Source organism: Megascapheus bottae, chromosome 8 (assembly GCF_031878675.1).
Source record: "Megascapheus bottae isolate mThoBot1 chromosome 8, mThoBot2.hap1, whole genome shotgun sequence".
Lineage (NCBI taxonomy): Eukaryota > Metazoa > Chordata > Mammalia > Rodentia > Geomyidae > Megascapheus > Megascapheus bottae.
The window spans coordinates 37,436,176-37,458,650 of NC_143516.1; the positions used below are offsets into that span (position 1 = coordinate 37,436,176).

Consider the following 22,475-nt stretch of genomic DNA (forward strand, 5'->3'; position numbering starts at 1 on the left):
TATTGTGGCTCAAGTGGCAGGGTGCTAACCTTGAGCAAAAGTATACAAGGACAGTAAGTACTCAGACCCTGAGTTTACGCCCCAGGACTGGCAAAAAAATTTAAAAAATAAATTAATAAAGAAGGATCAAAAAACATGAGAAGGAGTATCAATGTGTGAGAGGTAATGCACCTTCTATCTGGCAAATATAACTGTAACCCCTCTATACATTAAAATAAAAAAATTAAAAAATAAAAAAGAAGGATCAAACTTGAAACAGAGCCTGACCTGGCCTGTTACTTAATGCCAAGGACCTCAAAAGACCCAGCTACAGCCCTGCTATTAATGTTGTAACTCTAACTGCCTCTAAAATTAGACCACAGTGTCTCCAAATGTTATTTGAACGTAACTAAAGGTAAATACCACAGGAAATAACTCTCCAGTCTGGTGTGGCGGTACTGGCCTAAAGTCTTATACATAGGATTCGAAACCAGCCTGGAAAACAAAGTGAATCCCTCTAGAAAAAAAATAACTTACCTTAAAATTGTCTGTAAAAGGGCCAGGAGTTTGGCCTAGTGGTTAAAGTGCTTGCCTAGCATGAATGAAGACCCGGGTTCGATTCCTCGGTACCACATACATAGAAAAAAGCCGGAAGTGGTGCTGAGGATCAAGTGGTAGAGCTCTAGCCTTGAGAAAGTCCAAGGACAGTGCTCAGGCCCTGAGCTCAAGCCCAGGACTGGCAAAAAAAAATTGTCTGTAAAAACAGTAAAAATCAACTGGGGCCAGTGGCTCACACCTATGATCCTAGCTACTCAGGAGGCTGAGATTTGAGGATCGAGGTTCAAAGCCAGCCTGAGAAAAAAAGTCTGTGAGATTTTTATCTGCAATTAACCAACAGAAGTGTCACTGTGGTTCAAAGGGGTAGGGTGGTAGCCTTAAGTTGAAGAGCTCAGGGACAATGCCCAGGCCCAGAGTTCAAGGCCCATGACCGACAAAATGAAAAAAGAAATCTATTCCACCCCTTTGTGGTTCTCTTCCACAAAGCTTTCTGGTTGTATTCCACCTAGCTTCTCAAAAACAAATGGCTTCATTCAATGCTCTGAATTCTGGAGACCATAAAAGATGACCTACCTGGCCACATGCTAAACATGAAACTCTAACAAGATCCCATTGCTTGTAAACATTGTAGGTTAGGAAAGACTGGGATTCATAGAGCATTTCAAACCATTTTAGCATGAGTTCAAAGTAGACATAGAAAATCAAATCCCTAAGCATGCTGAAAATCTGCTAATGTTCTGCTCTGGTCTCTTCAGAAGTGGTGTTATTTTCAAAGAAGGTAAAAATTATCCATCTGCCTTGAATGTTATGTTGTTCCCTTTTGTCCTGGAGCTTTATTGCAGAATTTCCAGCATTAACTGAGATGAACTTTAACCATCAATGCACAGGAGAGGAATTAGTTGGAAATCTCAGCGATGGGCTCCATCAAACTGTTTCTATATGTACCTATTTCATATAGGCCCATTATTTCATTCATTTCAACTATTTCAAAATATGATTCAGTCCATCTTCTGTATCAAGCCTAGTCTCTTATTTTTCACTGTCCACAAGTAGTAGCAAAGCTTTCTGGTCTTTGTTCTTTCTGTTTCATTTTCTCTGGTGATTCTGAGGCCAAGTTGCTAATTTATACATCACAGGAAATAAAAGAGCAGTGACTATTGCTGACCCTAAACTACTATACATAAGTAATGGTAAGTCTGAGAACTGTCCTTGAAGACTTCCCATTACTGCAGGAATCACCATATCTCCCAAAGAAGCACCAATCACAAAAAATGCAGCCGATTTGCTATTGATGGTGGTGTACTGTTCAATCCAAGAAACACCACTGGGAAACGTGGTGGCCATGGAGGCCCCATACACCGAGCTTGCTATCCAGAGACACAGGGGACTCTTGTCAAAAAGCACCAGAAACAAACATGAGGCCAGGCTGCCCACATTGCTCAACACAATCATGGTGGCAGGTCGTAAACACGCAGCAAAGAAGATGGCCAGGCCCCGGCAGGCTGCGAAGGTCCCCCAGAAGATGGAGTTCAAGCCGGCTGCTTCTCTCTCATCCATGCCAACATGGCTGGTGGCAAAGGAGAAAATGTAAGAGCCATATGTCACCTCAGCCCCAACATAGAAGAAGAAGAACATGAAAAGGAGACAGAGAAGAGCCTTGTGGTGTTTAGCTCTTCGCAGTACCTGAGCTGATGCTGTTGATTTTCCCTGCCTTGAGCTTTTCATGAAGAACAGAGCAAAGAAAAAGAGAGAGACTAGGAGAATATAAGTGCCAGTGGAAGCATAAGCCCACAGTAAGTTCATGTCATGGGGAAATCCAAGCAGAGAAACTGAGGCAGCTTCAGATGATCGGTTCAGGGCTGGAGGGAGAAGGCCAGGCTCTGTGTGGTTGTCAGCAGACCCTGAGGGGCCCAGGGCCAGTTTAGCCAGCAGGGGAGCCAGGAAGGCACCCAGGGCAAAGCTGAAGTGTAAGGCCTGCATGTGTGGGGGGCTCTTGTCCCCCCAAAGAGCCAGGATGAGGACATTCCCACCTACCAAAGAGAAACAGAAAAAATTTATTGACTTATTCAGGGTAACTCAGGAAAAACACAGTTCATTCTCATCTGAAAGAAGATGACTGAATATTACATGGAAATTTCTTTGACATGTTCTAAATTATCTTGGACTGGCCCTGAGTCCATTGTGTATTTTAAAAACTCTGGCTCATTAATGCCAGAGATCCATGTGTTTCAATATCATACATGGAATTCTATATGCTAGAAACAATTAATGGCCTCAGGGCAGACACATTTGTAAAGGCTTTTCATAAAATAGTGCTAACAAACATATTTGTACACATCACACACATTTTTATCAGTTTATGTATATTAAAATATATGTACATATATGTCTATATATTTACGAGATACACACACACACACACACACACACACCTAGTGGCAAAATTTTATCATATAGTGGCCAAATTATCAAAGCTTTCCATATTTGCAATTGCAACTCAATGCCAATTGAGGAAAATTTACTTGTGTACAAATTAGAGGCAAGATATCCATTCAAGACCTGCATGTTCCAAGATCCCAATATGTTCAAAGTACAAAACAAGAGCACATTTCCTAACCTACACCTTCACTGTCTGAATATCAGGAAGACTGTCAAGATCATTATAGTTTTGACTATCTCAGCTTTTTGGTTTACTTATTTTTCTTACCTGGGTCTTAAACTCAAAGCCTCATACTCTTTTTTTTGGCCAGTACTGGGCTTGAGCTCAGGGCCTGCGCACTGTCCTTGGACTTTCTCAAGAATAGAGCTCTACCACTTGAGCCTCAGCACCACTTCCAGCTTTTTTTCTATGTATATGGTACTGAGGAATCGAATCCGGGTCTTCGTGCATGCTAGGCAAGCACTCTACCACTAGGCCAAACTCCCGGCCCAAGCCTCACACTCTTAATGGGCTTTTTCCACTCAATACTGAGACTATACCACTTGGGCTACACCTCTGCTTGGAAGGATTTTTTTTTATTAAATAATTTATTAACATTGATTTTTACATCATATTACTTGGAAGGATTTTTTGTTTGTTTGTTTTTCTGGTCATGGAGCTTAAAAACTCAGAGCCGGCGGATGGTCCCTGAGCTCTTTTAGTCAAGGCTGACACTCTGCCACTTTGAGCCATAGTACCACTTCCTGTTTTCGGGTGATTAATTGGAGATTAAGAATCTCATGGACGGGACCAGGAGTTTGGCCCAGTAGTTAAAGTGCTTGCCTAGCATGCGTGAAGACCTGGGTTCAGTTCCTCGGTACCACATACATAGAAAAAAGCCAGAAGTGGTGCTGAGGCTCAAGTGGTAGAGCTCTAGCCTTGAGAAAGTCCAAGGACAGTGCTCAGGCCCTGAGCTCAAGCCCAGGACTGGCAAAAATAAATAAATAAATAAAATAGCAACTTCCTTTTAAAAAAAAAAAAAAAAGAATCTCATGGACTTTCTTGCCTGGGATGGGTTTGAATTGCAGTCCTCCGATCTCGGTCTCCTGAGTAGCTAGGATTGCAGGTGTGAACTATCAGCAACTGGCTCACTTTCAGCTTTTTGCTTATTAATTGTAGACCAAAGTCTTGGAGATATTTCTGCCTATCTCTGCAGTAGCTAAGACTTTGGGCGATGAGCCACCTGTGTCTTTGGTTATCTCTGTTTTTTTTTTTTAATTGTTATTATTAAAGAGGTTACAATTCTAGTCACTTTGAGTACAATGCTTTACAATGTCACTCGTTGTTTTGTTTCCCTTCTCTCCCTACTCACAAGTTATATAGTTCATTTTTTTACATAATGAATACAAGGACTGTATTTGTTTACCTTTCCTTGTGTTCTCCCATTGCCCACACCAAAAAATAAAAAGTATTTCCATTTCCATTTCCTAGAATTCATTTTGATAAATAGTATTTTAGTTGTTCAGAAGAGTTAAGCCTTTAGATTCATCTCCTAAGTATTCCTCTCCTCCTTTGGTGTGTTTGTTGTTTTTGTGTAAATACATTGATCCCTGAATATGTTGTTATGCCTAGTTGTATTTTAGATCTAGCTTTTTTAGATCTAGATGTTTCTTTTGTATTCAAATATTTTCACAGCAGGGCACAGCAGGTGGCTCAAACTCTAATCCTAGCTACTCAGTAGGCTAAGATCTGAGGCTGAAGGCTCAAAGCCAGCCAGTCTGGGCAGGAAAGTCCATGAAACTCCAATTAACTTAAAAAAAAGAAAGAAAGAAAGAAAGAAAAGCCAGGAACAGAGCTGTGGCTCAATTGGTAGAGCATGAAGCCTTGAGTGAAAAAGCTCAGGGATAGCACTGAGGCCCTGAATTCAAGCCCCAGGACTGGCACAGATAGACAAAGAAAATAATACAAATGTTTTCTTTAAGTTGTGCCATAGGCTAAGTGGAATAGCTATTACTCCCAATAGGGTGAACACATTGTAGGCATGAGCCATGCCATTCACCTTTCTGATGACAGAAATGCTGTCATTCACAAATGCCACGCCACATGTGTACTCTGTTCCTGGTGCCAGTGGTAGTAGTTTATCAGTAGTCTGGCAAAGTCATTTCTTCTTATTCTAAAATGACCAGATTCTATCCCGAAATGTGAGCCCATTCATCTGCACTGTGATTAACTTTAGTTTGGTGGTCCTTTCCCTGTTGGGATACAGTAAATCAACCTCTCACAACCCAAAACTTCAAAGATCACTTTCTATTTGCTGTTAAAGAATGGTGATTTAAACTGGGCTTGATGGCTCACACCTGTAATCCTAGCTACTCAGAAGGCTGAGATCTGAGGATCAAGACTCAAAGCCACCCAGGTACAAAAGGACCTGAGACTCTTATCTCCAATTAACCTCTAGAAAACAGAAGTGGGTCTTGGCTCAAGGGTAGGGCAGTAGTCTTGAGCTGAAGAGCTCATGGAGAACGCCAAGACCCAGGAGTAGGTCTGTAGCTTGAGCTGAAGAGACAGCTCAGGGAGAATGCCCGAGCCAAATTCAAGTCCATGACCCACCCCCACCCCCACCCCCACACAAAAAAATGGTGACTTGATTGGTTAAGAGGGGTTGCTTCTAGGAAGTATTCTGATTGGGTGTCCCCATAGTTTACATCATTTCAAAAACAATGCAGGTGATGTTATCATTTCATCCGTTCTACTTTTCCTATCAGTCAAGTCCCAATCTCCAAGAAGACAATGAAAGACTGACCTGTATCAAGAGCGCCAACTGAAGCACCAAGGACAGGCATTATGCCAATTAGAAATACTGCGCTCTTGCAGAAAGGAGTAATATAAAGACTGATTGTGATAACCAGCATTGAAATCCCTAGATAAAAAGGTAAAAAAAAAGAATCCGGTTATGAAAACTGTATCAATAGTCAAAAGATCATAGGCCCAAGTCTATGGCCTAAAAACTTTACAAAAATGCAAATAAATTCAAATGAAAGATAGGAAATCTTGAGATAAGAGTTGAAGTTTCTACAAGCTGTTAGTTTATCTAAGACTTTTGTAGTATTTATTTTGTAGATTATAAATTACTACAGATTATAATTTGCTATAACATAAATATAACTGTAGACCTGGTAATCACTAAGCTAATAAATTATTTTAAAAAGTTTCACAGCAAAGGAGATAGAATAATTATTACACCTAAAGAAATTTTATATATGATGTACAAAGGAAGTAATATGACACAATCAGTATATCAACTTGTAATAAAACTTTGCTAAATAAGTTAGTTTGTGAAATAGGAGGAAGTGAAGGTCAAGAAAAATATTATTTTAACCCACTATGGAAGTAAGAAGGACTTTTTTCTTTTCTTTTTTTTTTTTTTGTGCCAGTCCTGGGCTTGAGCTCAGGGCCTGAGCACTGTCCTTGGACTTTCTCAAGGCTAGAGCTCTACCATTTGAGCCTCAACACCGCTTATGGCTTTTTTCTATGTATGTGGTGCCGAGAAATCAAGCCTGGGTCTTTGTGCGTACTAGGCAAGCACTTTACCGTAGGCCAAACTCCCGGCCCCAGAAGGACCTTTTTCTTTACTTACTCATGAGCAATAAGTTACTCTCCTTGCCTCCAAAGGAGTTTTATCACATTAATCCAAACTTCCTCTAAACACATCAGTATATTCAAAATAGAACGATAAAAGTGTTGCCATATAACTCCAGGGTGCAGCAGAGCAGTCATCACTGACCTGGGGCAGCAGTAGGGGCAAATTTGTAACTGCCTCAGTTCATCACCATCCCCTACCCCTGCAGTATCAACCCAGAGAGCCTGGCCACATTCCCGAGTTCATCAGGCCCTAGGAGGCCCTAGAGACCTGCCCTACGCTGGAAGCAAAGGGCTTTAGGACAAGTGTGTGGCATGGACTGGTGCCTCACTTCCAGGGGAGGTGGGGGTAGAGGGCTCAGGACTGCCATCGGCATGCCTGAGGGTTAATCAAGGCTCAGGGCGTCCCCATCAAGATGTCCTGTGCCTGCCAAGGTGAGAGTGGGAGCCACCAGAGACCCAGCTTCTGTGGGGGATTCCAAAACACCATCATCAGACTGTTATTTCTCACGAGCTTGTGAGCTCACTGACAGTTTCAAAGAAGTGAAAGTCAGTGCTTACTTACCCAAAAGTATAAAAGGATTCATATGGTCCTGAAGAACTCCACTAATCATGGAGCCACACAATAACCCAGAGGCCCGGCTCACAAATATTGAGGAAAGACTGCTGATATTGCGGTTCACATTAGTGGCCAGATCTTGAAATGTGGGTCCCAGAATACCAATACTCAATCCCTAAAATTGAAAAAGACAAAAAGCTCTCTACTATGTTTAATCATAAAAATGATGCCTATTAAGTAATAGGGTTTTCCACTAAAAAAGTGGGAGAGAGATCACAGTGAAATGTGAAGGATTACCAAATCCAACAAGTTGAGAAAAATGCATTGTTCTCTATACAGCTATAATAAGCTATAGTTTTTCCTTTACTTACAATGCCAAGTTTTTTTTTCCAGTCCTAGATCTTGAACTCAGGGCCTGCAAACTATCCTTGGGCTTTCTAAAGCCTAGAGCTCTACCACTACTTGAGCCACAGCAGCATTTCAAGCTTTTTTTTTTTTTTTCTATGTACGTGGTACCGAGGAATCAAATCCAGGTCTTTGTGGGTGCAAGGCAAGCACTCTAACACTAGGCCAAACTCCCAGCCTGCCAAATTTTTTTTTAATGTTTTTGTTTTGTTTTGCAGTTTGTGTTTAGTTTTTGGACAATACCTTAAAACACTACTCAGCACTTACAAAGTTGAAACAAATTTATCCTCAAAATTCCCTTCTTTCTTAAAGAATATACTATTTGGATGACTAACAAAGGAATATCAATCGTAAAATTTGAAATTATCAAACATCCAAATTGTTATTCTTAGTTTTTTTATGCTACAAATGAAATTTCTGGGACTCCTGTTTAGACTTTTTTCCAGATAGAAATAATTTTCTTTCATTTCTTTCCTCTCATTTTCAAATAAACTTACTCTATTTAATTTAAAAATTAATTAATTAAAATTTTTCTGGTCCACATAGGACCTACCTCTTGAGTACGCATATCCAACATACAGAAGATAAGCAATCTGAATAATTCTTAATCTCCAATGACATTCCAAAGCCATTAGGAAAGAGTATCACCTTCATGGCTTTTCCAACAAATAGGACTTACACATGTGCAGAATGATTTTAACAAAAATTTTATTGGCACAATGTGATTGCAAGAACTGAGGGTTACAGTTCAGTTTCAGAAAACTTAAACCACCCATACTTCAAAAATCTCCATTTCTGGGCCAGGAATTTGGCCTAGTGGTAGAGTGCTTGCCTAGCATGCATGAAGACCCGGGTTCTATTCCTCTGCACCACATACATAGAAAAAGCCAGAAGTGGTGCTGTGGCTCAAGTGCTAGAGTGCTACCCTTGAGAAAGTCCAAGGATGGTGTTCAGGCCCTGAGCTCAAGGCCCAGGACTGGCCAAAAAAAAAAAAAAAAAAAAATCTCCATTTCTAATTACACTGTTTGGCTCCAAATGAAGAGTGGATCTCCTATCCAAACACCAACAGTCCAGGAGTAAGGAGCCACTGAGCACAGGACACAAGCAAGCATCACATACAAAGAACCTAAGAACTGCTCTGCTCGAAGTATTTCATGTCTTCAAAAGCCCAAGGAGACCTGGTACACAGCTCAGCGGCCATCTGCAGTCAGTGCTCTTCTCTTCAGCTCCCCATGGGAAGATTCTGAGAAACAAGCTTTCCATGCAGCCCACAACCCCAACACTTGGGAGGTAGAGGCAGGAAGATTGCCAGTTCATGGACAACCTGATCTACGTATCAAAATTCTGTCTCTACATAAATAAAAACAACTTGGTTTTAAGAAATAGGCAGGGCTCACTCTCCAAGATGCTAACGGATCGGAAATGATTGTCTTTGAAGGACTCACCCTCCCAACACTCCAGAGTCAAAAATGACTAAGCTGAGCATTTCTATTCCTGCATATGGCTTAAGAAAATACTTAATGATCTGCAGGCTGAGTGGCAGGGTTGAGATATTCCTGACTCTTCCTCTTTAACCAGCTTGGGATCAGGAACCACACTTCCATTCTGGGCTTCTCTGGGCACCATCTACCAAGTTCAGCAGTGGGCTGAATTCGAACAAACAGGCCACTGGGAGGAGAAAATCCCCAAGCAGCAAGCAGCTTTTCTACGCCATCATTTAGCGCTTGGACAGAGTGCAGAGAAAGCCTCTCGCAAACCCAGCCTTCCTTCTTGAATCTCCGCCACACACCTGGGCTAGGAAAAATTGTAATGGGACAATGTCAGGAAGTTTCACACACCATTAGAAAAGTCCCCGTTTTCGCAGATGAGGAAAACAAAGCGTCCAAGATCACACCATGCAAAGGTGAGAAGGAAGGGTCCTAGCTGAAGTTCCTCCCTCCCTGACAGGAGCCCCAGCTCTCACCAGCCCTAGGAAGGCCAGATACAGGACCAAGGTGGTGAACCAGCACAGCAGGCTTCCGGCCTGGCCTTTCCCTTTGGTGACCGCCACCTCCTGCTGCTGCTCATTCTTCCTGGGGACCTCGGCCTTAAGGAGCCGCTGCCCGGCAGCCCCGGCCGCAGTCCCCGCTCCTCGGAACTCCAGTTCCAACTCCATCTCAAGTGGCTTTGACAAGATCATCTGTTCAATCAAGTCAGGTATGGGGAGCAGAGCCCTGCCCTGCCCAGCCCTGCCCGAGGCCTGCTTGTCCCCGAAGGTGCCGCCACGCCCCATGGACCGCCCAGACCCAGCCTAGGCCCTGATACCTGGACTTTGGATCCAGCAGGTACTGTACCCCCTTCCAGGTCGCACTTGGTTTGGTGCATTCAGGCCCTTTGGATCAGAGTCCCGTGGCTGAGCTGAAGCTATGAAAGGCCCGATGCCCGCAATAGTGTGGAGAAAATTCAGACCCAGACCCGCAATAATGAAAATTGGGCACCCGGGGTGCCCAGGCCTCTGGCAGGCCTTGCCTTATGGATCTTGTAAGATCCTGACCTTTTGCCTTCCACAGCTGAAGTTCATCTCCCCACACATTTGCTGAACCTCATGCCGGAACTCTGGCATGTGCTATCTCCACTGGTCATAACATCACAACCAGGAGGGTGAAGGTGCACAGAGCAAATTAACAACTTGGCCCAGGTCAGTCAATCTAAGTCCTGGCCTTTATCCCATTGGTGTAATTCCAGAAACAAATCTGGGCCTCCAGTGCCACTGTTGCAATGGATTATTCAAACAACGCGTGACTTTGTGGGATTGTCCAGTGAAGTTATGCCAGCTGAAAAGAAAAGCTTGTTTGTTTTGTTTTGTTGGTGACAGGGTCTAGCTATGTAGTCCAGGCTAGCCTGGAATTCCATATGTAGAGCAAATTTGAACTTGTAACTCTCCTGACTAGCCTCTAGAGAGTTGGTCTTCTCTATGACAGCAGTTTCCGTCCTACCACAGCTTGATTCCTTCATTCCTTTTCTTTCTTTCTGTCTTTCTTTCTTTCTTTCTTTCTTTCTTTCTTTCTTTCTTTCTTTCTTTCTTTCTTTCTTTCTTTCTTTCTTTCTTTCTTTCTTTCTTTCTTTCTTTCTTTCTTTCTTGGCAATCTTGGCCCTTGAACTCAGGGCCTGGGCACTGTCCTTGGACACTTTTTGCTCAAGGCTAGCCCTCACCACTTGAGCCAGAGAGCTACTTCCGGCTTTTTCTGTGTATGTGGTACTGAGGAATGAAACCTAGGGCTTTTGTGCAAGCGAGGCAAGCACGCTACCACTTGGCTATGCTCCCAGCTTGCTTTTATTTTTTTTTAAATTAAGTATTGTACAGTAGTTGTAGTTATGGGCTCCAGTCTCATCAGATTATGATCAATGCCACTCATTCCATCCATCCATTGCTTCTTTGTTATCTATCTGAATGTTCATTTTCACCTGATCCTGGTCTGTCTACCTACCTATCATCTATCTATTTCTAGCGAGTACTATTTCTGTCTCTCCTCCTTTCCTTCTTACCTTACAAACTTTAGCAGCAGCATCAACCTTGTAACCCATGGCTCCAGCTTCATCTCTATGGTAATTAAATCCTTCCCAGTTTGTAGCAGAGATATTTTAAATCAGCTTCCAACACATCATCCCTTTCACCTTAGCTCTTGTCCTCCTCAGTTCTTGCTTTCTGGTGGATTACCAGGGTCTAAGACTGGAGAATGTCAGTAGTGCCTCTTAAACACCAAAGTCATGACAGATAATCAGACTTTAAAAATCGAAAGATTCCAGAGCTGGACTTAGCAGTGCACACCTGTAGCACCAGCTACTTACTACAAAGCCTGAGCCAGAAGGACCATTTGAACTCAAAAGTTCATGAAAAGCTTGGGTCACAACAGTGAGAAGCTGTCCAAAGAAAAATTATAGTCATCCATGTTGGAAAGGTAGAATTTGAGATATATTTTCTCTTTAGTTGAAATAAGACATGGAAATTGACTGTTGGCTCCAGAATTCCTGAATCATGAATTCAATGAGAAGGATAGCAATATGAATTGAGGGCCATGGGAGCATGTAGAAGGGAGGAACTAATTACACTACTCCCAGGGCTCCTGCTGATTACTCCCTAGGACCTGTCATTTGGGGTTTTCTATGGTATGCAGTAGAGCATACCGTAGGAAAGGAAGCATTTCAAGTGAAAAACAACGATTAATGCAAATGTACAAGGACAAGCAAGGATGGAGAATGGCAGCCAGGCACACACCAGAGCGATGTATTATTGCACTTGTTTTTTGGAAAGGCCTTTTTCAATCGACACTAGAAGTCAAGTTGCTGAGAAACAATTGCAAAAAAGATAAATAGTTTAAAAATTAATGAAAGGAACTGCTGAGGATGTCATTTCAGAGACCTATTTTTGGTTCTAGGTATTTGTTTTTTTAGAGGAAAGTCTGCTCAAAACAGAAAATACATGAAACAGAATGGAAGATGCTCTGGGAAAAGTAGCCCACATGGCAATGCATTTTGAGGGCCCAACAAAGCAACTGGACTTGACCAACAAAAATTAAAAACTCTACTAGGCTTTTAGTGGGGATTTGAGGGATGGAAAACATCTTCTGTAAGAGAGAATCGATATTTGGATGAGGTGAGCAGAAGCATTTGGATTTATATACAGAAAAGGCTGAAAAAGTATAAACAGGAAGAAAAATAAATTGATCCTTCAAAAGTTAGTTTTCTGAAGGGATTAAAAAGGAAACCTTCTTAAGGGAAATGGGGACCATGACATGTGAAAGGGTATCAATGTGTGGGAATTATGGCACCATTTATCTGGCAAATATCATGTAACCCTTCTATTAATTACAATATAAAATATATTAAAAAAGGGAACCTTCTTGGGCCATACATGGTGAAATGATGTGAGATGCTACAGAGGACAATCACCATCTGAGATTAGTTCTAGGAAAAAAGCAAGTCTACATATAAAAAAAATAAGTTATGAAAGCAAAAAGGTCTGGAGGCATAAATAAAGTGGTACAGCACATAGGGAAAAAATGAAGTACTGATTTCAAACTCCAGTATAGTAAGAGGGGTAGAGAGTGGGGGGGGGGAGAGAGAGAGAGAGAGAGAGAGAGAGAGAGAGAGAGAGAGAGAGAGAGAGAGAGAGAGAGAGAGAGAGAGAGCGATTCTTATTATGCCCAGTCAGGTAAACTGAGCCCCTTTGTATGGCTACTGTGTTCCAATTTATAATCTAAGATATTTAAATCAGACCCAGAGATACATAAGGTCATATAGGATGAGGCTAAATGAAAGGATCTCTAGGATATGGAAACAAGAGCTTTATAGTGTGTGATTGTTGCTCTTAATGTTCTATGCTATTTCTCCTCTCTTTTGTTGCCCTTTGGTTAATCTCATTTGACTTTGTTCATTGGTATATTGTATATATGTTTATTTGATTATTTGAAATAGAAAAGTGAAGGGGGGAAACAAAATGATTGGGAGGGATGGGGGAGGGAAATGGGGACAAACCTTGAGAAGGGGTCTCACTGTGTGAGAAGTAATGCACCTACTATTTGGCGAATTTAACAGTAACCCCTATATACATTACAATGAAAAAATAAAATATATTTTTAAAAATCATGTGGTCAGAGCTCATGTGTGATTTACTCCTACATTAACTCACCACACCACCACCACCACTATACAAGTACAACGCTTATGGTATGGAGGTCACATATTGATATTAAAAAATGACCCTATAAAGACTGCATAAAATTGTCCCCAAGACCTAGAAACCAGAGTTTTCCCTGGAGTTACAGCAGTTCTGTAGCTCTGTACACAGGTAGGGGCTGAAGCCTGATTACAGTGGATCCGTGGTGAATGAGGGGGTTGAGTCACCCCATTGGTCAAGAGGTCACTTTACATAAGCTGACTGGCAACAAAGAAATTGATCATGGGCTTGGAATCATAAAACCTACGCTTAATTACAGGCTCCATTTCCATTGGCTGGAGGACTGGGGAGAAGCAGCATCTACTCCAGTGTCTTCTCTAACATAGGATGATGGCCGCCTGCCCCTAAGGAGTTTCAGGGTTCCAGGTGATGGTGGAAGATATGTAGATAGGGTTAGAAATGTGCAGAGGACAGTTGCTATGGTAAATAAAATGCATCTGGCTTAACTGGTTTTTTTGTTTGTTTTGGTTTTTTGTTTTTGTTTTTTTTTTTTTGCCAGTCCTGGGCTTGAGCTCAGGGCCTGAGCACTGTCCTTGGACTTTGTCAAGGCTAGAGCTCTACCACTTGAGCCTCAGCACTACTTCTGACTTGTTTCTATGTATGTGGTACCGAGGAATCGAACCCGGGTCTTCATGCATGCTAGACAAGCACTTTAACCACTAGGCCCAACTCCCGGCCCCTGGCTTAACTGTTTTTTAATGGACATGTGTCATACTGTAAACCACACAGGACCTGATTTAAGGCCCTAGTGAAAACTGAATCTGGCTATTTGCAAGATGGCATTTAGGCAACTTAGGCAGGTCAAAAATGCTGGTTTAAAAAATGTTGGTAAAGGAAAGATTTGGAGAACATCTTAGGAAAAATATCCATCATAAACACATCTTTTCAAAGATAAATGTTTTAGTGAGAATTATAATAGCACCCCAACCCATTATCTTTTTGAGGGAAGGAATAAAGGAACCAGATACACATTCCCTCTGCCCAGCAGAGCACCCCCGTTTTCTGCACTGTGAAAGGCCCTGGTTTTCAACCTTAGCCCACAATTACACTCTCCAGGGGAATGTCTAAGATACCCATACTCAGGATTCACTGCTGACCTATTGAATTTCAGTGGTGGTTTTGAAGTCATAGAGATAACCTTTTTAATTTTTCTTTTGTTAATGTTGGTGTAATGTACATAGGGGTTACAGTTAGGTGCATTACTTCTCACACATTGATATCCTTCTCATGTTTTTGTCCCCATTTCCCTCCTCTTCCCCCTCCCAATCATCTGGTTTCCCCCTGTCACTTTTCTATTTCAAATAAACAAATAAACGTATATATAATATACTGGGTAACAGAGTCAGATACAGTAATAATATAGGATTAACCAAAGGGCAACAAAAGAGAAGAGAAATAACATAGTACATTAAGAACAACAATCTCTCTTGTTTCCATATCCTAGAGATCCTTTCATTTAATCTCATCCTATATGAACTTATGTATCTAAGTTTTGCACTATTGTAATCCTCTGCTGGGAGAGTCCTAGATATGTACTAATTATTACAAATGATGGAAACCATTGAGCCTGTGTTCTTTGAGTCTGGCTTACTTCACTTAATGTTATTTTTCCAAGTCTTTCCATTTCTTTACAAATGGGACAATATCGTTCTTTCTGATGGCAGCATAGAATTCCATTATGTATAAATACCACATCTTCTTGATCCAGTTTCTACTGAGGGGCATCTGGGTTGGTTCCACATCTTTGCGATGGTAAATAGTCACATGCCGGTAATCTTAACAGCAGCCAAGGTCAGCTCCTCAGAGGAAAAGCCTAGGGGATAAGATTGTGTTCTGCATCATGTTTTCCTTGGGTCTTTTTTCCTCTGAGCTTGTGGTTATGAAAGGGGCAGAGGCAAACGTCATTTTGCCCTGCTTCAATATCTCTGAGACCTTCCCATATCACAGTCCGGAACAAAGCACCTTGCACCCCAAGATAGGACAAAATGGTAATGTGTAACTGGTTTTAATCAAAGAAGAAAGAAAAGCAATAAAACTGTGAGAGCTCTCCATTAACAGCTCTGCCCAGAGTAGTTCTGTCCATGATTCTTACTCCCTGACCTTTGTGATGTCATAATTATGAAAGCCTTTGCTGGTTCTCCTTATGAGCATAATAAAATCAACTCAATAATCTTGAGGAGTTTGTTGTTTTGGTGTTGGTTTAATAATTTTACTTTGAACCTAGCAAGTCAGGCCCTTTCTGGTATCTTTGCAAATTAAGTTTCCTTTCTGAAAGGTTTTAATCTGAGTCATTCTTCATCAAGGCAAAGGCTCTAGGGCTGTGTGTGGACTGAGAAGGCTGTGTGCTGTCCTGCAAGGGTGGAGTTTCCGGAAGTGCTGAGACTAATCTGAGAGCTGAGAACCTGCTCGCTTACTCCAAGGGTTGGGTGCTCAGTCACAAGTGTGTCTCCTTGGCTGTTCTTCCCAGTGTTGTTTTCAGACTTCTCCACAGATCTGCTCTACAACAGATTTTAGCTGTGTTAACCTTACCTGCATAGTGCTAAGAATTTTTAGAAATTGTAACTCAAGTATGACCTCAAAGACAAATAAAAACTAGAAATGAGTGAATACACATACCAAAAACCAAAGAGGCCAGTTAATTTACTTTTTTAGGAGTTCTGTGAAAATTAACTTTACAGAATTTTCAGCTAATAGATATGGTGTCTCGCAATTCTTACATGAAATGATTAAAATATAAGCCGAAGTCAGGCAAAGATATCATCTACCTTGTGATTTATTCTCAGGACCCTAATTACTGTATACAGGTAAATGAATAATAAGTACATGTTAGGGCCTGGAGTTTGGCCTAGTGGTAGAGTGCTTGCCTAGCATGTACGAATACCTGGGTTTGATTGCTTGGTACCACAAACACAGAAAAAAAGAGCCGGAAATGGTACTGATGCTCAAGTGATAGAGCTCTAGCCTTGAGAAAGTCCAAGGACAGGGCTCAGGCCCTGAGCTCAAGCCCAGGACTGGCAATAAATAAATAAATATAAATAAATGTATGTTAAATGACTAACATGCATCTCTCTCTCTCTCTCTCTCTCTCTCTTTCTCTCTCTCTCTCTCTCTCGTGTGTGTGTGTGTGTGTGTGTGTATGTGTGTATGGGCACGCATGTGTGCGCGCTGGTATTGGTGCTTGAACTAAAGGCCTGGACACTGTCCCTTCCTTTTTTTTTTTTTTACTGGCATTCTGCCACTTGAGCTACAGATATATTTATCTCTAATTAACTACCAAAAAAAGTAGAGTCTAATAGACTTTCCTGCCCAAGCTGGCTTCTAACATGAACCTCAGGTCTCAGCCCCTGAGTAGCTAGGATTATAGGCACGCAATGCAAACTTCCAGCTTCATTTGGAAACTTTTGTTCCACAGAAAAGAGAGTAATGATTGTATCTTCTGCAAAAGGGGAAGCTGCATATAATTTACGTAAGTATAAATGCTACTCTATTAATCAGGCACTTAATTATTCTTGAATAAAAAAATCAAAGTCAAAGTCCAAGCCAATGCCAGGTATCAGTGGTTCCTACCTGTAATCTGAGCTATAAAGGAGGCTGAGATCTGAGAATTGTGGTTCAAAGCCAGCCCCAAGGCTCTAAAATACATGAGACACTTATCTCCAATTAACCATCAGAAAATGGGACGTGGCCTTGTGGCTCAAGTGACAGAGCACTAGTCTTGGGCTTAAGAGTTCAGGGACAGTGCCCAGGCCCAGAGTTCAAACCCCATGACTGAGAAAATAAAATAAAATAAAATAAAAGTCAACTAATTTTGTCTTAATGACTTTTCCAGGAAAAGTTTGCCATTTCCTGAGCCTCTGTTTGCATTTTAAGTGAAAAGATCCCCTGAGCACGCAGTGCTATTATTGAGGAGCCATTGACAGCAAACGCCCTGGCCAGCACCTCAGTAAAGAGAGCACCACCCCCAGTACTAAGAAGACACCTCAACTTCCTTCTCCCAGGGAAGCTTCTCCTGTTCATAGCCCTGGGCGCAGGAGTGTGCGGGTCAGGCTCTAGGAGGAAGCAGCCGGTTCCTCACAAGGCAAAGCCATTGAGAAACTGGACCAGGACTCAAAATGGACAATAGTTGCTGCTCAAATCACACAGGCTCCTTTAGGATTCTGAATAGGAAACATAGAAAGGATGAGCCAGGAGGGAGAAGGAAAAAGAAGTCCCAGAGAAGCTCAGAGCAGCCTGCACATGCTCCTGCACAGCAGACCATCTGCTCCAAGGAGCCCTGGCAGCCTCTGGGTATGTGAGCCAAGTTACAGAAGACACAGGGCCATGGTCTTAGCAGAAAACACATGACAATGATAGTTGGCTCTCCAAGAATGGGCGAGGAAGGTTAAGTATCCACCCACCCGCGAATGGATGGACAAGCACTATGTGAATGTGTACTGTGGAATATTACTCACGATGAACAAAGACAGAAATGCTGGCATCCATTAACCATTGATGAGCCTTGAAGATATGTTCAACCAACCAGGACAGGTCTCAGCTAGGATCCTACCTACTGAGAAGGCTGAGATCTAGAGAATAGCAGTCTGAGGCAGGTTGTAGAAGAGGAGGAGTTCACAAAATCCCATCCCAGCCAGAAAAAAGTTTGGCACAGAGGCACACAAATATCATTCCAGCTATGCAAGAAAAATGAACAGAAAGATCACAATCCAGGCTGGGGTTAGAGTGTCTGCCCTTAAGCATGAAGTCCTGAGTTTAAACCCCAATACTGAAAAAAGTAATATTGTCTATACATGTTCCTAGCAACATTATTCACAGGAGCCCAAACAGAAGTAATCCAAGTGTCCATTCACAGGTCAATGGACAAACACGATGCTGAAGACACATGCAGGGGAATGTTACTCAGGCTGTGCAAGGACAGAAATGGCTGACACCCAGGAAACACTGAGGAGCCTTCTTTGACATTGTGCTAAGTAAAACAAGCTGGTAAAGAAGACAAATACTGTGGAACTCCACTGATGAGTCCCTTGGAATAGTTAAATCATATACTCCGATGCAGAATAGTGGAGGTCATGGCTGGGAGTTGGGTGGAAGGTAGGATAGACAGACAGACAGACAGGCAGGCAGGCAGGCAGGCAGGCAGACAGACAGACAGACAGACAGACAGAGACAGAGATACTATTGTATGTGTCATGGGGCTTGAACTCAAGACCTGGGCACTATCCTTTTCTTGTTTTCTGGTGGTTAATTGGATATAAAAGTCTCACAAACTGGGGCCAGGAGTTTGGCCTAGTGGTAGAGTGCTTGCCTACCATGCATGAAGACCCAGGTTCAATTCCTTGGTACCACATACATAGAAAAAAGCAGGAAGTAGTGCTGTGGCTCAAGTGGTAGAGCTCTAGCCTTAAGAAAGCCCAAGAAGAGTGCTCAGGCCCCATGACTAGCAAAAAAAAAAGTCTCACAAATTTTCCTGTTCAGACTGACTTTGGACTGTGATCCTCAGATCTCAGCCTCTTGAGGAGCTAGGATTACAAACTTGAGCCACCAGTGCCTGGCAGGATGAAAAGAATTCTGTGTGTGGATGAGGTAATTATGCTTGCACGACAGTGTGACTGTTCTTCATTTAGTAGAAGGTCCTACAGATGGTAAAATAGTAAGGTTTATCCTGCATATAATTTGTTGCCCCTAAATAATTTGTATAGAGCTCCTTCTATGCAACACGTTCAGAAGCCAAACATGCCAATCCCGCATGCCACTTCAGTTACCCAACAACTTCAAATCTTTGTCCAGGCTGCACATTAGTTTATTCCCAACCAGACACTTCAAAGGCAAAATACAATACATTTTGACACTCCTGATACTTTAAAACCTAAGTTGAAAAGAAGACAAAAGTATAAATAAGAATTGACAATTAAGCGGGTGCAGTGACTCACACTGTAATCCTAGCTACTCAGGAGGCTGAGAGCTGATGATCAGAGTCCAAAGCCATCTTGGGCATGGAAGTCCATGAGACTTATCTCCAATCAACGACCAGAAAATGGGAAGTGGCATTGCAGCTCAAGTGGTAGAGCGCTAGTGTTGATCTGAAGAGCTCAAGGACATCTCCCAAGCCCAGGGTTCAAACTCAACAACCGATAAAAAAAAGGAGGAGGGGAGGAGGAGGAGGGGAGGAGGAGGAGGAGGAGGAGGAGGAGGAGGAGGAAGAAGAAGAAGAAGAAGAAGAAGAAGAAGAAGAAGAAGAAGAAGAAGAAGAATTGATAATTGACCACAAACAAATCTTCTGTAAAAGACCTAAAAGCCAAACAAGCACAGTGACATATACCTACAATCCCAGCTATTCTGGAGGATTGTGGTTGCAATGCAGTCTGGGGTGCAGGAAAGTTACCAAGACCTCATCTCAATCTATATGATGGCATGGAGGTGGTTCACATTTGTCATCCAAGCTATGTGTAAGGTATAAACAGGAGGATCAAAGTCCAGGCAAGCCTGAGCATAAACTCAACACTTTATCTTTTTAATATTTTTAAAAGCAGGAAAGGCTAAGGTGTGGCTCAAGTGGTAGAAGGCCTAAATAGCAAGATGAAAAGCCTAAGTTTAGACTTCACTACCTTAAAAAACAAAAAAGAAGGAAGAGGAAGAAGAGGAAGGAATATAGAACAGGACATAAACACCTGAATAGATGTAAAAGAACAATGCTTTTTGACTGGAAACACTTGATTTTAGACAATTTGCATGCACCGAATGTGAAACTATACAAGCTTTTTAAAGTGCAACTCAAGCCCAAGTGACTGCTAGGCGCCAGTGGCTCACGCCTGTAACCTTGATTACTCAGGAGGATGAGACCCGAGGACAGGGGCTCAAAACCAGCCAAGAAACCTGGACATGCTCAAACTGTTAGAACATTAGACTTGGGAAAGAAAAGAAATGCTCAGGGATGGTGCCCAGTCCCTGAGTTCAAAAGGAAGAAACAAAGAAAAGGAAGAAAGGAAGGAAGGAAGGAAGGAAGGAAGGAAGGAAGGATGAAAGAAAGAAAGAAAGAAAGAAAGAAAGAAAGAAAGAAAGAAAGAAAGAAAAGAAAAGAAAATAAACAGACAGGATGGGGAGGGAGCACCTCACAGGGCCTGCAAGGCAGCACAGTGGCTGCAGGCCAAGAGGAAGCATCAGGGTAGAGGCAGGTCAACTTGAAAGTAAAGTTTCCAGGGGTTTGGAATTTGCTATGGGAGATCCCCTCCTGCCGGATCCCACGCATGCACATTGCACACAGGCACATGAACACATAGGAAGGTCTCTGCCTGGGGCACACACACACACACACACACACACACACACGCACACACTGTAGCATTAGAGCTTCATCCCCAAGCCCGCAGCCCCAGTCCAGTGCCACCACCATAGGTGTCAGCACAAACCCATTCCTTGTGCCAGTCCTCTAGACCTTTGTCCAACTTCAAAGAAGCCAAACCCCTGCTGCAGAGCCCAGAGCCCACCACCGCAGCTGTCCACTGACACCACCTGCCAATACCCCAGAGGGCTGAGAATAACTGGAGGAGTCTCTCCTCACCTCCTCATTCATGACTGCTGCTGGGGTAGAGATGAAAACCCCAAGCCTACACCTTTCTTTAAGACTATGACACTTGATATTGTGCCTGAAATTTAACAAAACTAACTACTTAAATCTCTGATCTCAAATAACCTGCTCGGAATAACGGGAAATAAATCGTTCCTGAAACATGTATGGTTGTTAACATTTGATTCTGTATTTTTCACACTGACCTCAAATATAGCAGCCAGTAGCCAAGGAAGATAACTTTCTAAATTTTTAAATGCCTTTAGTCACACTCACCCCAAATGTGAACAGAAGTGTTAATAGGCAATACGGATATAGACCATATTCATCATTCCAGAAACTTCCAATGGACAGAAGGAGAATTTTCCTAAAGGAAGAAGCCCTCTGATCTTTTTAACAGTGTTTATGTGGTTCCTCCTATGGAGACTGCCAAAGAGGAGGTACCTAACAAACATGCGGTACAAGACCAACCGTCCACGGGGTAAGTGAAAAAGACTAAAGATGCAGATTTGATTTGTTTGTTTATTTGAGATAGGACCTCAACATGTTGCTCACACTGGCTTCAAATTTGCAGTCCTCTGACCTCTTTTTCCCAATCATGTATGACATTGTGCCTGGGACAAGGTAATAGTTTAACAGCTATGGAATCTGTTTACATGTTTTATATGTGATATGCACCTCTATGTGTATGTGCTTGCCTCTGTGTATATTATTATCTATGAATACTTATGAACCCTCAAAAATAGTAAGGATAGGGTCTTGAAACAATTTCTAGAATCATTATCTTTATTGAAGTAGGCCAAGGGCCTCAAGAGAGCTACCTATAGCTCTACAACTAATGTAATGACTCAGTAAAGCTTTTAAAGTGTCTCTAAATCCTATGTGAACATATCTAGGGAGAAAATTCACATATTACAAATTCTTTACAATTTACCATTAAGTCATATAAGTCTGGTGTCCTAAAGACTTATGTACCTGAGATGGGAGGACTGTCTGAGCCTAAGAGTTGACGACCTGTCTCAATATGAATAAGCAAATAAATAACTTGAACAAAAAAATTGTGAATTAAATAGCACAATGTGCAAAATTGAAAGAATTTCTATTTTATTAGCTAAGATAATGAGTGTGGTTATTTTAAGAATGTATATGAATTTGACACATGTAAGTTGTCATGATGTTTCATGATCTTGATAGTGGGATAAGTCTTGTTTCAAACACGTTAGAATTATGGGGGAAGGTATGCCCTTCATGAGTGAAATGCACCACCATTACCGTGTTTTAGACAATTACTTGCAAGAATTAATTATACATTAAGCATGTTGATTTGACATACATTCACTATCAGTACCATAATCTTAAAGACAATTATCATTTTAATTACATACCATTTGAAATTAAGAGGCTGCTATAGCAGGCATCTTACACTAACTTTAAAACCTTTGGTTTCTGCTTGTAAATCATCTCATTTTGATTTCTAGGGGCACAGATGAGGAAACTGGAGAAATTACTGCAGAGTCAGGTCCTCAGTGTAGACCTTGATGGCAGAATCACGTCTTCAAGGCAGGTCTCTTAGGCCTTGTTAAGTGTTCTCATATAATCTTTTAAACAAACCCTTAGTATTCATTTTTTTTTGCTGGGC

The 22,475-nt window shown here is 41.9% G+C and overlaps 1 protein-coding gene across 1 annotated transcript; it reads right to left on the minus strand.

Annotated features, from left to right (window-relative positions):
* Positions 1 to 1,623: 1,623 nt before the first annotated feature.
* Positions 1,624 to 10,313, minus strand: LOC150059798 (sodium-dependent glucose transporter 1C-like). Its single transcript, XM_090337686.1, has 4 exons — positions 10,093 to 10,313; positions 7,161 to 7,329; positions 5,760 to 5,876; positions 1,624 to 2,567 (listed from the first exon to the last, which is right to left on the minus strand). The coding sequence occupies exons 1-4, from the start codon at positions 10,159 to 10,161 to the stop codon at positions 1,624 to 1,626; spliced, it is 1,299 nt and encodes a 432-aa protein (XP_090193812.1). The 5' UTR covers positions 10,162 to 10,313.
* Positions 10,314 to 22,475: the final 12,162 nt, after the last annotated feature.

Excerpts from the sequence above, each read along its gene's own strand:
- LOC150059798 (XM_090337686.1), bottom strand. The coding sequence starts at position 10,161 with ATGCCAGAGTTCCGGCATGAGGTTCAGCAAATGTGTGGGGAGATGAAC. Across the intron at positions 5,877-7,160 it reads GAATCCTTTTATACTTTTGG|GGATTTCAATGCTGGTTATC; the intron begins GTAAGTAAGCAC and ends CTTTTTATCTAG. Across the intron at positions 2,568-5,759 it reads AGTTGGCGCTCTTGATACAG|GTGGGAATGTCCTCATCCTG; the intron begins GTCAGTCTTTCA and ends TCTCTTTGGTAG.